At 37.3% G+C, this 13781-nt stretch overlaps 1 protein-coding gene across 20 annotated transcripts in view; it reads left to right on the forward strand.

The window, feature by feature from the left end:
• The window catches only part of Dlg2 (discs large MAGUK scaffold protein 2), a 1944997-nt gene that overhangs the window by 1380565 nt on the left and 550651 nt on the right, over positions 1–13781 (forward strand). For all 20 annotated transcript variants that reach the window (XM_045145568.1, XM_045145570.1, XM_045145572.1 and 17 more), the window contains one exon: positions 12857–13026. In XM_045145568.1, the coding sequence (XP_045001503.1) occupies positions 12857–13026 (170 nt within the window). The remainder of the gene's footprint in view (positions 1–12856; positions 13027–13781) is intronic.

Here is a 13781-nt window from a genome sequence, read left to right on the forward strand (position 1 = left end):
CACACAACAACCCACGAAACCCAGTACCCACAACTCACATATCATTTCAAAAAGGGGATGTCAATGAGGACAGTTGGATTGAGTCAAGGTTGATATTTGCTTAGATAACTTGTACATAAGGACTAAATGACTACAACATGAATAAGAGTGATAAAGGGGGGTATAAGGACAGGAACAAGACATATAAAACTAATGCCAAATTTTTATTTCTCCCTCCTACCTGCATATGACTTCAAGTTGCTTAACTTGTCTACTTGGATTTTTTAATTTAAAATGTAGCAATATTTCACTAGTAGTATATATATTTTTTCTATGAATGAAGCAGAAGATATTGTTGAGGTGTTTTAAAATGAAAAACTATATAAAAATGGAAAACTGCTAGAAAGAGAGAAGTTCATCTTAGAGATTATTATAGTTGTCACAGGAGTCCTAGGAACATGTGTGACATTAATTGTGGTACTCTTTTACCTCCCCTCCCTGGTGCCTACAGCCCCTTACTAAGGTCCTTCATGAAAATGCCCATCCTAGAATCCTCTAGTCTTCTAGGCTCCAAATTGAAGTTCCATCAACAGTTACAAGGCCATGATGAACACAGACCACTTACAATCTTGGGTTACTTTGTATTTCAAAAGAGAATCCTGTGAAATGTAATGAACAAGGTACCTGGAAATCAAGAAGATGTTTGTAAGAAGAGGGGTCCTTTTTGGTGCCCTTGTCTTCCTACCTCCATCCACAGGCCTCAGAATGTTTATGTATGTGGCTGAGAACAAGAGTAAAGGACGGGGAAGGCATATTTGAAAAGGGAGCTCAGCTCTGGTTTTATGAAAGCATAAGAATGTCACCAGGATTCTCAAAATGTCATGAGTTTTCATCACACAATTAATTCAAATTTGTGTTGAGCAATATGATTTAGCCCAGAGAGAGGTGAGAAGTATGGAAATTGTAAAATTGCATAAACAATAACAGCTGATTTTTAAGGCTCAGGAAAGGTCAGAAAACAGCATCACTAATCATCTACCATTGGAAATTAGTAGCTTCAGGCAATTCAGCATTATCTGTTTCATAAAGAATTGCTCCCAACCTTTGGCAGCACCAAATAATTTCAGTAATTATGGGTTTGAATATAAGAAGGTCTTTTAGCTGGAACTATCAGAATTCAAATTTGGTAGCAAAACTATATATACTTTATATTGACAAGCCAAATGCAATCTATGTGGAATCATCATTCATTCATGCTTTCATTAAATATTCATTTACTTTACCATTTATTGAGCACCTATATAGTCTCAGCCCTGTCCTCAGCACTAAAAAAAAAAAAAAAAAAAAAAAAAAAAAGCAGATGGCTTCTGCTCTAAAGAACTTACATTTTTTTATGGAGCTGGGGTGATGGCTCAGTGTGTCAGAGCATTTGCTACACAAGCATAAGGAACTGAGTTTAATGCCCATAATTTATATAAAAAGCCAGGTGTAGTCATGTGTGCCTGTGTCATCAGTCCCGAAGAGGCCAGACTTAAGCTATAACTAGTCTTATATGAAAGTAAATGGAGGTTTCTATCCCTATGGTGGAATATTGTACATCTCCTCCTGACTGTTTCCTAGGTCAGGAGCCAGTATCCTCATGTGCATCACTGGGTCCTCAGTATCTACATGATATCCCACACTGTGTAAATATAGTCAGTAAATGTGGGGTAGATATGAGGATATTAGATATATCTCTCAAACAGTATTTGAGATCTTATCATTGCTGATCATTTGCTTTTCTTGAAACTTGTTCTCTCAATAGAGTGCTTTTTAATGCAAATATGTCTATGAATGAGTCTGTTTCTTAGGGTTATTAAATTTGAATTCATCCTCTTTTTTATTTATGTAACAGAGAGAGAAGGAGAAAGAGAGAGAGAGAGAGAATGGGCATGTGCCAGGGCTTCCTGACTATGCAAACGAATTCCAGACACATGTACCACTTTGTGCATCTGGCTTTACATAGGCACTGGGGTATGGAACCCAAGCCTGCAGGCTTTGCAAAAAAGTACCTATAACTGCTGAGCCATCTCTTGCCCCTGATTCCCTTTATGTGAAGAAGAATGACATGAGAAAATAGCATTGTCATGAGATGCGGTCACTGGAAAAGGTATGGGGGTTGCAGTAAAGATGTCACTGACTATCTTACACACCTCTAAATTTATTTACTTATTTATCAAACCTATAATCAGTGGCAACTCTGTCCCAGGAATGACTTGAAATACTAAACAATCAAAATGAATGAGACAAAATTTCTCTCAAATGACTCATGAGGTATACATGGAAATTAAAAAAAAAAAAAAAGTTTCCTCTTTTTCCTAGCCTAACACCAGCATATGTAGTCAGTCAGTCTCTCTTCATCTGTCCCTTCTTCCTATGCTGGCTACCACTGGTCCAATATAGATCACTCTGTCTTTTATCAGGAATCTGTAGCAATCTCTAAGGATAGTCCTTGCCTTCTTCTACCCTAACTCCACCCTCCAAATCTAATTATGCCTTCCTCTCCACAGTGTAGCTTAAGAGCTTTCCAAGCATTCTTTTCTATTATAGCTTTAAACAGGGCTATCCCTTTGATTGCCTCCATCTCAAGTCCAGAGTCCTTAATATGCTCTGTGGGCCCTCAGGACTTGACTCTGCTCCTAACCTCAGTCACTAAGTTATTCCTCTCTTTGTTATTTGTTCAGCTCCTTCTTGGCCTTCAGTCTCAGCTACCTCAGTTGCTCTAAACAGTTCTCCTGCACCTCCTTGGAACAAACCTTAAAACATGGTTTTCTCATTATGTGCTCATACAATACAGTGTACGGTTCTTGTTATGGGCACTTACTCTTAATTTTAGTAGGTTTTTTTTGTTGTTGTTGTTCTATTTCCCTCGCTAAAGTATAATGCTACCTTGGATAGATATTAGTGTTTTTAAAAAGTGGGGGCTGAGGAGATGGCTCAGTAGTTAAGGTGCTTGCCTACAAAGCCTAACAACTGGGGTTTGATTGCCCATTACCCACATAAATCCAGATGTGTTGAATGTATCTGGAGTTTTATCTTTTTTTTTTTTCCTTTTTGTTTTGCAAACTCCCTAGTGTGTACATCCTCTCTGTCTCTCTCTCCCTCCCTCTCTCTCTCTCTCTCTCTCTCTCTTTCTTTCTCTCTCTCCCCCGTCTCTCTCTACCTGTAAATAAATTAATAAAAATATTTTAAATGTACATTTTACTAAATGGACTACTGAGGGCTAATGTTAGGTAGTTGAACCAACTTTGGCTCATGCATAGTGAACTTGCTTGACTTTTGAAAAAAGTAATAAATAGCAAGAGGATGGATTGGAGAGATGAACAGCAGCCATACTGTTGAGCAATTTGTGTGCTATGTCAAGGTCTTTGGGCTTTATGGAACAGACAGATTCAATCTTCAATCCACATATCTGCTACCAGTAGGTCACAGGAAGCTATTATGTGGATTAGAAAGAGACCCTGTTCAGCCAACACAGCTCAACAGCAGTGCGCTAACCTTGGAGAAAGGGGCTTGCCTGGATTCTCACTATTCTTGCTTGCCTGTGCTTTGTTGTGTATGACACCCTGATTGTGAATCTTTTCAGAACCATCTGAGGGTAACAAATAGACCTGTCCATCAAGCCATGCTCTGGTTCCCTGTTCTTCCCTACTATGGAAATAAGGATACTCTGCCTCTTCTATTACATATAAGCAATTATAAATGTACATTTATAATGGACATTTGGCAGCTGAGCTTCTTAGAATTTTTAAATATTTGGACATCTGCCATAGGCAGTGGAGAATAACTAAATACTATTCAATATAGGATAAATCAATCAGAATTATATTTAAATAACAACATTCTGGCAATATGTTAGAAAAAGATTATAGAATCAAGAAGACTAGTTAAAACATTTTCACAGAATCGATGTGATTGACAATAAGCACTATAATTGGGATTGGGTTGAATAAGTATATGTGCAGGTGGGGTGTGTGTGTGTGTGTGTGTGTGTGTGTGTGTGTGTGTGCACGCAATGTGTGTGTTACATCAGGGATGTAGCAAAGAGGGGGAAAGTTATGGTGAAGAAATAATTTACCTTGTAAGAGGATGAAAAGTAAAGAATAGAGTTGTTCAGGGGGGCAGGAATAGTTTGCCATTTTGATCCTTTAGAGATGCACCATGGATTTCTACCTAGATAGGTGCCATAACACCAGAGGTAGAACAGAATTTTTAAATTACTGAAGTCAACTTAGAAAGAGAGAAAAGTTACCTACTTGGAAAGTTCAGTGGCAGGATAAGAATTTATGTCTGGTTAATAAATTCAATATTCCTTCCATCATATTATTTCCCTTATGGTTCCCAAATTTTCACTGGAATGTTGAATTCATATCATGAAGCTAAGTTGAAATAGAATGAGAAATTGTATAGTTAGGAACTCCATATTTGCTAACCAACATCCATTTCTGAGATTGGAGTAGATTTTAATGCAGGAAACTAGGAAATCACATCCAATATTTTAAGATTTATTTCTCTATGTATATTTTCTTGATGTATATTTGATGATATGTGGGACATCGAGTCAGCCCCTGGATTTTGGATAAGGACCTAACATGTATTTTATTTTTAGTCTGGGCTTTACAGGCCATGAGGATTTGAGTGATTTGGAAACATTTTATGAGGCCATGGAGTCATACTTGTCCTTGTTAGAGGCTACACATGATTAGACATGTGGGAGAAAGAAAGCAACATGAAATAAAATATGCTGCTGTATTTAGAGCAGGGTGTATTATACATAGAAGGGCCAGAGTTAGATTTCATACTTGATGGTCATTCTTTCTTAAGTAACAATATGTCCCAAACAAAAAAATAGAAAAATCATAGCCGTGTGTGTGTGTGTTTGTGTGTGTGTGTGTGTGTGTTAAGTAAATCTTGATGGAATTTGAGAAGAGAGGAAGTAATGAAAAGGTGGCTTGGGAGGAAAACCTGAATTTGTGTGTCAGGAAGAAAATCGAGGGGCCTTGTTAGCCAGGCATCAGAAAAACCATCTAGGGAGATATTGCCATCATTGAAGTCAAGTGGAGGGCAGCAACATCCCTTTCATGAATGTTGATAATCAGTCCTGTCCATAGAAAGAACATTGTATTGAGTTATATCAGTAAAATCCAGTCCCATGATTCACCCCTTCTGAAATTCCTACCCAGTGCCTATTTTCCTTGTTACACCCATCATATTGTCTGTCTTGAAACTTGCCACCAGCCTCTGTGCTTCTCCAGGAAAGTTCCAAGGACCAACCAATAGTGCTGAAATAGCAATCTGCCCCTCCCACCCCCCAGTGTGGAAAGCCATGATGTTTCCAGGTGACAGCAGAGACTCCTGTGAGCATTTCATATACAGGAAATAAAGAGGCAAATAGAGGGAAAAATGATTTATTCACTATAGAAGAGAGTTTCTATGGAACATATAATCCTATGTTACTATCACCCAGATTTGGAGACAAGGGTAAAAGACCTATTTTTAAAATATAGAATGAGAGCTAGAGGGATGGCTTACCAGTTTGAGCCTTTGCCAGCAAAGCCAAAGGATCTAGGTTCAATTCCCCAGGACCCACATTAGCCAGATGCACAAGGGGGCGCATGCATCTGGAGTTTGTTTGCAGTGGCTGGAGGCCCTGGAGTGCTCTCTTTCTCTCTCTTTTACTCGCTCTCTCTCTCTCTCTGTCTCTGTCTCTCCCTGTCAAATAAATAAATAAAAATAAAATATTTTAAAATGTAGAATGAAGTGGCCATGAGTTGGCAATTGCTGAAGAAAAGAGTGTAGGATATAAGGTGCATGCTGGACAAGGGTCTGCACGTGCAATGCTTCACACATTGTGGGTGCTGCTGTGGTCTCCAGGTTCAGGTTACAAATAATGAAAAGCTGAAAACTGAGCTGTTTGGCATGATATAAGCACCCAGGACTTAACTAAGATCATTTGGTCTACAGATTAAGAATCTGAATTCATTTTGGAATGGACCATACATCAGCAAAGTAGTGTGCCCCTTCAAAACCTATAGCAGGGTCCTATGCCAGAATTAGCAGGATCACTAACAACTCAGGAATTTGAAACTTCCTTATGCCAGTACTTCCAAGTAGGAGGTATGGTAGAGTGTTTATAGGAGCATGGTCTGACCATCTCCAACATCCCTTTCACCTATCCAAATAAAACTCCAGTAGAACCTTGAAACCTGTAGCTTCACAAGCCCTCCAAGTGATTCTGATATACTGTAGTGTTTGAGAACCATTCATCTAGACTTTGATACTTGATTTGACCTCACTATTTTTAAATATTATCCTTGACTACACTGATGGTCAGCTAGGATTGGTTATTAAGTAGGTTGAAAAATTATTTTTAGCTAACCAGGGAGGTATGCATGGTGTACTGCTTGAATTTTATGATTGTATAGAAATAGCTTATTATTGTAAACCTCTATAAGCTTAGTTTCTATTATAAAATGTATATGTACATATATAAAACCTTTAAGTGTCTCTATTTTGATTAAAAATGTACAAAGTAGCACATTACATGTATATATCTCATTATAGACATTATGTAATTCAAACAAACCAAAGATCACAGTTTATCAAAAACACAGTTTATTACTGTTTGTAAACCCTGAATACTCAATTGAAGTTTACCTAAATCCAAGTGAAAACATAACATATTTACTTGAAAGCACCATAACCAAACCTAAATCTCTGTACGATAATAAACAAAAAATTTGTAAAGGGAAACCAAACTCTGGCTTTCTTCCCTTACTATCTGAAGAGTTACTTTGGCCAAACTCCATCAGACACTGACAGTTTGAATCACATCAAAATGGTTATAATTAACAGTTTGTCATTACTAATAAAGTAGCCAATAATTGGTAATCTTAAAAAAAAAGTGAGAAAGGAGAAGCAACCCTGTATGCTCTGTGACATCCACACATGTACTCAAATGCTCAGATGATTGATTATTTTCTCTAAAGGTATGCAATAATTTCCCTACTAGTACTTTTTAAATCTGATAATAGATGGTTGCATTCCAGGCAGCACTTCAACACTGATCAGGCTTTGCCATGACATCACTCTTCCTTCTGTACTTCATTCCTACTTTGATGAAAAGCATCAAACCAACATTGTTTAACATCCATTAGCTGTTTGAAAGTAAAACATTTTCCAACCTTCTCTATGACCTAAAAATATACTTGGGATCACGTTTGAGAATTTCAGACTGGATGAGTATAGCTGAGAATATGAAAGTGGGGTTGGAGGCCACAGGCGTGAGGGGAAAATTCAACCAAGTGTGCTGAGGTCAGAAGCTCTGCTCAGGCTGATTGAGAGATGTAGTTTTATGAGATCAGCTGAATGTTTTCTTAGGGGCAGTAAAGGGTAATAAGACAGGGAAATTGAATTATGCTCCAAGAAACAAGACTAACTACAGGCTTATTTTTTCATTATTCTTCTGAAAATACTATTCATCTCATGTCTTCCTCCCTTTCTTAAAAAACTTTCTTCCTTTGACATGTGGATGTTAGATCTCTTCCTTTCTTTCCCTTTAGTACCTTTTTTCTTCTTCAATGCTCTCTTCATATCTTATGCAAATGTTTCTTGCTTATTTTCCATGGCAATAAAAGCCAATATTTCTTGGTGTTTACCATTTGTCAGTCACTGTGCTAAGTATTTCTGTTGTGTTACTTCATTTAATCCACATAGCAACTCTTATTAGCCTTATTAGCAGATGGAGAAATTGGGACTTTTAAATATCAAATGAGTTGCCTAAAGACTCATTGCTCTGATGTTGTAGAGCTGAGATGAGATCTGTGTTGTGTGAGGTCCCCAGGCACCATACTTGACTTTTTTTCAGTGCTATGTGTACATTATAGAACTTCCAAAAGGAACATAAACAAAATACACTTCATAAAATGCTCATAATGTCTATTTTCACAAAGAATAAGAACTATAACTTTACTATTGTTCTTTTCTTCTAGTATTTTTCATTCATAATGAAAAGCAATTTTTAAACTTTTTTTTAATTTTTTAAAATTTTTTTTTAAATTTTATTTATTTATTTGAAAGCGACAGACACAGAGAGAAAGACAGATAGAGGGAGAGAGAGAGAATGGGCGCGCGAGGGCTTCCAGCCTCTGCAAACGAACTCCAGACGCGTGCACCCCCTTGTGCATCTGGCTAACGTGGGACCTGGGGAACCGAGCCTCGAACCAGGGTCTTTAGGCTTCACAGGCAAGCGCTTAACCGCTAAGCCATCTCTCCAGCCCAATTTTTAAACTTTTAACTTGCATTATAAATTGAGAATCATTTTAAATGACATTTTTAAAATGCAGAAAATCATAAATATTTTGACAGCAAAATATGTTAATATCTATGCAAAAGTATCTCACATGTTATTTCATATATATTCTAAACATAGAGCAAATAATTCATCATTACATTTTCAGTGATGTCAGATTATCCTTCATTGTTAAATAGTTTAGATGTGATTCTGTGTGTAGATGCTAATAATAAAATACTTTTGTTTGTAATTATGTGTTCTTCAAGGACATGTACCACAACTGCAAAAGAAATCCAGGGAAATATTGAAATCAAATTTTAACCATGTGGCCAATTTTGGTCCACAAGATGAAATCACCAATAAATACTGCAGACATATGTAAGACAGCAAGTGCTGACTGAAACTCTCAATGGTACCGTGCAGTGGGGCGGAAGCAGTTCCACATTGAATAACTTTCTATGCGATAGCTCAGAATCTGACAGAGCCTGAAATTCACACTATGGCAATGTATTTCTTGAGTTTGAAGCTAGTGATAAACCTGTACGTTTTAATGAACGTGAAGGGTGACTTTACTCACAGAGGTTATCTGTGAAAAGAAACAGAGTGAACAAGTAGGCTTTAAATAACTGTGGCCCCTCTAGCCAAATTCTATTTCAAGTGATAGGAGAAAGGAAAGTGGAGTGCCCTAGTTTGCATTCACATTCTTTCCTTACTTTTAATAATTTGAATATAAACTTCTTATCACTATTGTTTTAATTCAAGCAAACTGCGAAGTGTATCAACATGGGCTTTAGAAAAAGGCAAAATCAGATTAAAAATATGTCCCTGTTCTGACCAACACTGTGACCTTGTCAATAACATTCCACTATTTGTAAAGTCTGGATCAATACTCATGAACTGAAGTGAGAATAAAGAAGTGAAGCGACTAGATTAATAGATGACCCTATTGATGTCCCTAAGCATTTCCATTCCCATCCTTTTTGTTTCTTAACAAATTTCTGGGAACATGTTTCATCCACTGTTGAATTGCAATAGCTTTCCTACTTATAGCATTAGAATTTCATACATCTGTACACATTAACTATCTGGCTACTCCTCTCCCCAATCTTCGACATGCTTACACTTTCCTAATGGGAAACCGAATTTCAAAACGAAGAGACATTGTAACTGTGCCGACACATTTCATACAGAACTGGGGATAAAATCCAAACTTCCTGACCACTAATCATATGCTCTCTAAACTGCGCTAATGCTGCCTACTTCATCCACGTATTCAGAAACATCCATGTGATTGAGGCTGGGTTTTGCTCATACTAGCAAACTGTTAATTAAGGATTCTCCTGTAAAAATTAGTAGGGTTTGAATAAATTTAGACTCCAGAATAGTTATTTTAAGGCAGAAACTCCCTTGTATGAAAAGTGGTGGTTTAAGATATGATTGGTATTCTGAACATGGGGTGATGGCAAACATGATTTTTCACTATCATGAAATGGCCAAATTACCTACTCCCAAAGGACCAGCAGCTGCAGGGTGGCTGGCACTTGTGATGTCTACATTCTCAGAACTATTTTAATTGGTAATTTTCCAGGATATTTTTTTTATCAGAGAAGATATGTATATGTAAACCTACTACAGCCATTCCATCTGTTATGGAATAAAATCACTGAGCCTTAGAGAAATTCTCTATTTTAGGATCCAAGGAAAGGATTCCTTCTGAAATAGGCACAGAAAAATGATGGGCAAAAAGACACAAAAACACTTCCCAACTTTTTCTTTTTGTCATTGTTGTTGTTTGTTTTGTTTTGTTTTGTTTTGTTTTGTTGAGGTAGTTTCACTCTAGCCCAGGCTGACCTGGAATTGACTATGTAATCTCAGGGTGGCCTCAAACTCATAGTGATCCTCTTACCTCTCCCTCCTGAGTGCTGGGCTTAAAGATGTACACCACCATACTGGACTCCAAACTTTTATTTGTTTATTTTTTCATGGTAGGGTCTCGCTCTAGTCCAGGCTGACCTGGAATCCACTATGTAGCCTCAGAGTGGCCTAGAACTCAGGTGATCTTGCTTTCTTGACCTCCTGAATGCTATGCTGGGATTAAAGGTATGCTTTTCCATGTCTTCCCAAACTTCATATAATATGGCCACTATGGTCCTGTAACTTTGAATTGATATGTACAACAATATATGAAACTATATGTGTATGTGTGTGTGTGTGTGTGTATTCCTTTAAAAATACAATGCTTTAAAATAAGATGGCTTGAGGACTAGAGGTACAGCTCAGTCATAGAGTACTTGCCTAGAGTACATGAGGCCCTAGTTTGATCCCTGGCACTGCACAAATAAATATATAGACAGATGATAGATAGGATAGACCAAAACCAATTGCTGTCCAAATTTATGACAATTCCCAAATTGCTTGTGTTCATTTACATAATGTAGATGAATTACATTCAACAAAGTGATAAAAGAAATCTAACAGTTAGGTGTCTTAGTGGTTAAGGTATTTGCCTGCAAAGCCAAAGGACCTAGGTTCAATTCCACAGTACCCATGTAAGCCAGATGGACAAGGTGGTGCATGTGTCTGGAATGTACTTGCAGTGGCTGGAGGCCCTGGTATACTCATTCTCTCTCTTTTTCTCTATCTCTAATAAATAAATTAATTAGATATTTTTTAGATATTATAACTCAGTGTACACTGCATGGCTACCAATATATTCATTAAGTACTTTAAAAAAAAATTAGTTGTTTTTAATTTATTTGAGAGTGACAGACAGAGAAAGAGGGAGAGAGAGAGAGAGAGAGAATGGGTGTGCCAGGGCTTCCAGCCAGTGCAAATGAACTCCAGACGTGTGCACCCCCTTGTGCATCTGGCTAATGTGGGTCCTGGGGAATTGAGCCTTGAACCGGGGTCCTTAGGCTTCACAGTCAAGCGCTTAACCGCTAAGCCATCTCTCCAGCCCTCATTAAGTACTTTTTACATACTAATATCTATGTAAAAACATTAGTCCAATGCTTTCATACTTAAAGAAGGGACTATGGAGCCTTAGAGAGGTTAAAATTACTACCCATGGGGCTGGAGAGATGACTTAATTTTAAGGCACTTGCCTGCAAAGCCAAAGAACCCAGGTTCGATTCCCAAAGACCTATGTAAACCAGATGCACAAGGTGGCACATGCATCTGGAGTCCGTTTGCAATGATTAAAGGCACGTGTGTATCTATTCTCTCTCTCTTATAAATAAAATAAAATAAATTTTTAAAAATACTACACATAATTACAAACTTAGGAAATGGAGGATCCAGCAATTGAACTTAGAGATATTTCTTATTCATTTAACAAACACTCACTAAATAATGAACCTTACAAAATTTGCCACTTGAGAGGTGTAAATGCAAGTTGGGTAAGTCACCAAGTATGTTCAATTTGCCCTGGCCAGTGTGGAAAGGATGGATTCAAAAATAACAAGGGAGGGGAAAAAAATGAGATTAGGCATCAGGTTATGGAAGTCATCTTGGTGAGACGATGTGGGCTTCAGCCCAGTGGCAACAGGATGAAGAAACCTCTATAAGCTGTGAGTATGCTCTGAGGGTACATTTGAGTGTAGGGGATTGCAGGAAAGGGGTGTCAGACAAGAAACAACCCTGCACTTTTGACTCTGAGCACCAAGGTGACCTGAAATGGGGAATATTAAAATAGATGGGTGAAGTGCAGAAATCCTTCTAACCTTAAGCCATAGGCTTCCATCCATTGTCAACATAATCACTACTTATTATCATGGCCGTAAGAAGCAATGTGAAGTCCATTTTGTGGAACTGTAAACTAACGGGAAAGGTTTATGAAATCTAATTATTCCTCCCTGTTGACAGTGGGAAATGAAAGTTTAACGTAATTCATAGTGTTCCAAGTAAGTGTCTCTGACAGGACTCGCTAAGAATCTTAAGCTTCATCAGATCTCAACTTCAGTATTTATAGTATTGTGAGATGAATTCAGAGGAAAAGACATTTGAAGATAATTGTCCAGAAACCTAACAGGTTTTAGCCTAGATGACTAACTGACATATTTTCTTCTCTTCTTCCTACATTTTTATATTTTTTCAGACTTTTTACGATGACTGCACATTACTTTTATAGCTAGAACTTTAAGAATTTGGGAAATAAACTATTAAGTTTCATCTGTTATGTCTATGTGGTCTGTAGTAGTAAGTTCTGAGACCCTTTTAAATCATAACTTTTCAGCTACACCAACTGAAACCAATCAAAATAATGATTCAATTGACAGGTATCAAAAAAAAAAAAAAATCACATCCTTCTAACTGTGCCATATGTAATACAGTCCCAGCCAGAGTGGACCGGAAGTTCAAGGTGGAAACCCACCATCCCACGTGGCTAATGTGGGGAATACTAGAAAGTCTGAGGAGCGTGAGGTTAACTTGAGTACTTGCCTGAAAAGGGTCCTTCACTTCCCTATATCCAAAGGTTAGATAATCACGGCCTTTAGAACCTCTTCTTACCTTCTGCTAAGTTGCCTTGTCCCTTCCTTTGTTCAGGGTCAATGACTGTATCCTGCGGGTGAACGAAGTCGATGTGTCCGAGGTCTCCCACAGTAAAGCAGTGGAGGCCCTCAAAGAAGCAGGCTCTATTGTGAGGCTCTATGTACGCAGGAGGCGACCGGTCCTGGAGACCGTGGTGGAGATCAAGCTGTTTAAAGGACCGAAAGGTAAGAAAACGTAACTGATTCGTACTAACGCACAAGGGGCAAACCATTTGGCTAAAATTTACTCCATAACCCAACAGTGATGTACCTTACTTTCTTCTTTTATTCTGACATCTAGAGTTTACCAAGAGGTTTGAAAATTCATCCCAAGATGCTGTTATATTTTTAACCAAAGGTTAAACAAAACTATAAATGTAAGCTCTTATGAGGAAAGTGTAGAATTATGTAGAAATACTCTTCATAGGAATAATGACAACAGCTTAACATGTTGATTGCTTTGTCTTTTTTAACTGTCTGGATGGCCATAACTTAGCCAGCATATTAATTAATTAATACTTTCTATTATTCAGATATAAATAGTACATTCTCTCATTTAGGAAAGTATCTATATAAAAAGATAATATATACTGATAAAGAAAATTATATTTTATAAGGTTGTTATATGTTTTGATTTTGTAATATTTTATACATTATTCCCAACAATACTATATTGTTTTATATTGGAATTGTCAGCAAAATTTAAAATGTATTTGGAACTGTTCACAGATCTCTAGAAGTGCTTGTGGTTAGTCTTGAGAATTTCATCATACTAATTTTTAAGAATAATCCTTTGAGCACTGTTTTTAGAAGGATTTCATTTAACACTTGTCTAATGGTATTTCAAATACTTTAGAAAATTATAGTAAACATTTAATAATATTTAAATATTTTAAAATATGACTGGATAGTCACTATTATCTTACAACAAAGTATTTCCC

The sequence above is a fragment of the Jaculus jaculus genome, chromosome 3, assembly GCF_020740685.1.
Source record: "Jaculus jaculus isolate mJacJac1 chromosome 3, mJacJac1.mat.Y.cur, whole genome shotgun sequence".
NCBI classification, from domain to species: Eukaryota; Metazoa; Chordata; class Mammalia; order Rodentia; family Dipodidae; genus Jaculus; species Jaculus jaculus.